The sequence below is a fragment of the Octopus bimaculoides genome, chromosome 28, assembly GCF_001194135.2.
Source record: "Octopus bimaculoides isolate UCB-OBI-ISO-001 chromosome 28, ASM119413v2, whole genome shotgun sequence".
In the NCBI taxonomy this organism is placed as follows: domain Eukaryota; kingdom Metazoa; phylum Mollusca; class Cephalopoda; order Octopoda; family Octopodidae; genus Octopus; species Octopus bimaculoides.
This window is the reverse complement of record NC_069008.1, coordinates 16,220,220-16,224,468: the sequence shown is the minus strand read 5'-3', so window position 1 is coordinate 16,224,468 and position 4,249 is coordinate 16,220,220. Positions and strand designations below refer to the sequence as shown.

At 35.8% G+C, this 4,249-nt stretch overlaps 1 protein-coding gene across 2 annotated transcripts in view; it reads left to right on the top strand.

The window, feature by feature from the left end:
* The window catches only part of LOC106868499 (zinc finger protein ZFP2), a 5,536-nt gene extending 3,491 nt beyond the window's left edge, over positions 1 to 2,045 (top strand). For both annotated transcript variants that reach the window (XM_052977437.1, XM_052977436.1), the window contains exon 3: positions 5 to 2,045. In XM_052977437.1, the coding sequence (XP_052833397.1) occupies positions 5 to 214 (210 nt within the window). In that variant the 3' untranslated portion in view covers positions 215 to 2,045. The remainder of the gene's footprint in view (positions 1 to 4) is intronic.
* Positions 2,046 to 4,249: the final 2,204 nt, after the last annotated feature.

Below are 4,249 nucleotides of genomic sequence, written 5' to 3'. Positions count from 1 at the left end.
TGATATCTGTGGTCTCTCATTTTCTCAAAATAGTCACTTAACTAAACACAAATTTATACATACAGGAGAAAGACCATATAATTGTGGTATTTGTGGCAAGGCATTCATTGATAATAGTCACTTAAAAAGACACATACGTATTCACACAGGAGAAAGACCATATCATTGTGATCTCTGTGATAAGTCATTCTCTAGAATTACTGACTTGACTTAGACACAAACGTATTCATACAGGTGAGAAGCCATTTCACTGTGACATCTGTGGGAGATCATTCTCTAACAGCTCGAACTTAATTCAACACAAACATATTCATACAAGGGAAAGACCATATAATTGTGATATCTGTGGTAAATCGTTCTCTGACAGTGCAGTCTTAATTCAACACAAAGGTATTCACACGGGAGAAAGACCATATAATTGTGATTTCTGTGGTAAATCATTCTCTCAGAGAAGTAACTTGACTAGACATGTATCTATCCATGTAAACGTGTGATTGTATCATTGTAAAAGTTCATTAGAACACCCAACAACAACCAATATTTCAAAACCATTCCCCCTGCTAAATCATGGCTTAACTTTTGTGCCCTTAACAGTAATCATTGACCCCTTGACAGTAACCATACCTGTTTCATGTATCAGATTGTTGTATATCTATTCCATATAACATACTTCATGGATATAGGAAAGATACTGTCATTATATTTAATGTTGTGAGTAAATAATAAGATGGCAAGTTGGCAGAGTTGCTAGCATGTCTGGTAAAAATTCCTATCAGCATTTCATCCATGTTTATAAAGTTATGGAAAGAAATGAAGGAAGGGACCAAGTTGAAGATTGTGTTTTGGAGGTGAGAAGAAAGAAGATAGGGAAATGTTGTTCCTTACACTCCCAAGAAAAAGCATAAGGTTGTGGATAAACCATTTCTTGAATTTGTGGAGAGTTTAGTGAAAATAAATCAGCCTAGGATCTTTACCAAAGACGAGAATCTGGATATTTTCTCTGTACAAATCAAATTTTGTCATAAACATGTGATTCACAGTCATAAGAGAATTGGGTGAATGAAGAAGAATGCAAATGCCATGAACCATAACTGTGGATATCTTCAATTGACGGAATAAGCTCTCCTGTGACATCTTGTCCAAATTTGTTGAGACTGGAGACATTTCAGAGCAGAAGATGACTGGAAATTGAAATCGAAAGGCTTCGGTATCTTCATCTAAATCTGAATTGGTGATTCAATAATTGGCCACGAGAGGATGAAAGGCAAAGTTGACCCCTGCAGAGTCTGAACGCAGAACATAAGGACAAATGAAATATCACTAAGAAATTTGCCAGCTTATTTCCCCTCTTCCTTCAGAAACTGGCGATATACATGAAAATGATGCTGATTTTATGCTGGGAATTTTTTACATTATTTTTTTTTTTCTACTTTTCTGAGTCAGTCTTTGAAAATTCTTTTGCTTGTCTTCTGAAAGTGAAGGTAGAAAGGTCAGGTGTTATTCACGGTGAAGGCAAGAAGGCATTGAAAGCCCAACTCCAGAGAATTCCAGTGAAATATTCTTCTCAGCTAAGATTGATAGCAACATTTCTCTTCTGCAATATTTGGAATGTCTACAAGATTTTGTAATGAAGTTAAACTTGGATAATTTCAGAATCTTCTCAGATATCAAGAAGGATTACTGTCGATGGAAAGATAGCATAAAGCAATGTTTGTGAGGAATAATGGATCTAAGTTCTTTCCATTTGCAAAATATGCATTTTTTAAAAGACAGTACAAAATCTGAAACTTGGCTATAATAATATAGTTTCCCAGTCTAATTGCTATGAAGGTATAATGTTGTGAAGAAAAAAATTAGAGGTTTAAAAATCATAAAAACTGTATTTTTATCCAGTAGCGAGACAGAAATTTTCTGCATTTAGCAGAGCAATGTCAACTTCATAGTTGTACTCTTGAAATTTGTGGTTTAGTCTCAGTGAAATGAATCTTCATTGTAGGTTTGTAAATAAACTGAAATACCTAATAAAATCAACATGTACCATCTTACTGTTTCTTTTGTCTCTTCATTGATTGTATGGCTTAATTACTTTTCAAAAATTATTGTTATATTGATTATATTTGTCTGCATGTGTTTACTTTATGCATATTTCCTTATGTATTACCTGTCATGTATTTGTGTACATCATTAATATATGTGTGTGTGTGAAAAGGAGGCGTCTGTCTCCAAAACTTCGAAGTTGAGGAAAGTTTCCATGCTTGGATTTGTAAACTACAATAAGAATAACACTGGTCAACAAAGAATTTGTCCCAAGGAAAAGAATATCTGTATCTTAGGTTTTTTGCAGAATTCAAAAATAATGTCAAATTATCTGTAGTAAGTTCACATGTTTAATTCACCTTCACAATGCCAAGAAACTGTATAAACATCATAAACAACTCTCATTATATGTGAAAAATATTAAGAGAATTGAATAAAAAATATCTATAAGATTCTAATTGATAAATTATAAATTTTTATTAAAACATGGGTGAAGTAAATCTCATGGTGTGAAGAACCAACATAATGTGTAGTTGTCATGGTAACAAGCTGTTAATGCCTTGCTGTCTGTTGATTGGCTAAAGTTAGCCAAATTCCTCGACTTTAATTCCAAACAGCACTAGATTCTTTAATTTATGAAATGAAGGAATTTGTTGATCGTAATCAAACTTCAGAGTTCCATCGATGCACCCAGATTGAATGCAATCTGAGCAAAATTAAAAGGGGTTCATTTTGTGAATGAGAGAGACTAGATCTGTAGAACAAAAACAGGAAATGTATCCACAGATGTGCTGGTTAAAGTAAAATAAGGGACGACTGAAGACATGTTGAAAGGGAAACTGCCATTAGCATATTTAAAAGGTCTTTCACTCAGAAACGTTGCCTAAATACAAATATATTAATACGAGAGAGAGTCCATTTCACTGTGATGTCTGTGGTAAATCATTCACATATAATAATGTCATGAATCACAAATGTATTCATACAAGGGACAAACCATATCCCTGTGATTTCTGTGGTAAATCATTCTCTCTCTTAACCAAATATATATCTATCCATACAAAAGTGTAACTATATCATTGTCAAAATTCATTGCATCTCTTAACAACCAACATTTTAAGGTCTTTTTCCCTGATTGACCCTGAGTTAGTCCTGTGGGCTTCACAGTAATCTGTAAAGCCTTCACTTTAATCTTAGTCATCGTAGTTCTGTTATTTTGTTTTCACATGAATCACTCCCCCCCCCCCCATTATCATCCCACTTTTCTTCAGTGCCCCCTTGGAACTTTCCACCGCCCCAGATGGGCAACACCACCCACTTTGGGAACCACTGATTTAACATATAAAGCGATGGGATTTGCATTTACACAGCATGGACTGCTGAGCACATTTTATGAAGATGAGACTACCGTGCACACATAAAAAACAACGAATAGTTTAAAATATCTTAGTATATAATGGTGGTAAGTTTTACATAATCTGAAAAGCCATTAGTTGAACTGTTAGTCTTCTCGCATTCTGGGGGCGGGGTATTGGAGCGTTTGAGTGACATTAGACCCCAACGAACGCCCTTAAATGCATCTATCTGGGCCACGATCGTAGCCTGTCGACCTGTGCTTGACGGCCACGATGGTGGCCCTTCGCGCTTAATGTGTTAATACATGCAGAAACACCTTCCATTCGGAAGGTTTTGTCCGGTTTATACAAAGAGGATGAGTGACCGCTTTTCGGACATTTCTACGTCCAATTATCCCCGCCAACATTCGCTAAAACTTTACGTTCCACAAGGTTGCCGAAAGTCATGCCAGAACACGGCATTTCATACCTGTAATTAATTTCCCATTGACTTTGATGTCTGAAGGTAGTCAACGAGAGAGTGCAAGCTTGTGTGTTTAAAATATACTTCACAGACTGGTGACGATGAATACAAGTTGAGCAATGTTAATAGTAATGGTTTCAAATTATGCCACGAGGGAGAAGGGAATGAGTCGATTACACAGAGTCCAGTATTTCCATGGTACTTATTTCATCGACCCCCAAAAGGATGAAAAATAAAGTCGACGTCGGCGGAGTTTGAACTCAGTACATAGGGACGTGCGAAATACCACTAAGCATTCCGTCCACAGTATAAACGATTGTGGCTGCTCGCCGCCTTATGCATTGTTAATCACAATGAAGTATAAAATATATCTTTTAGAATATCATCTCAAAGG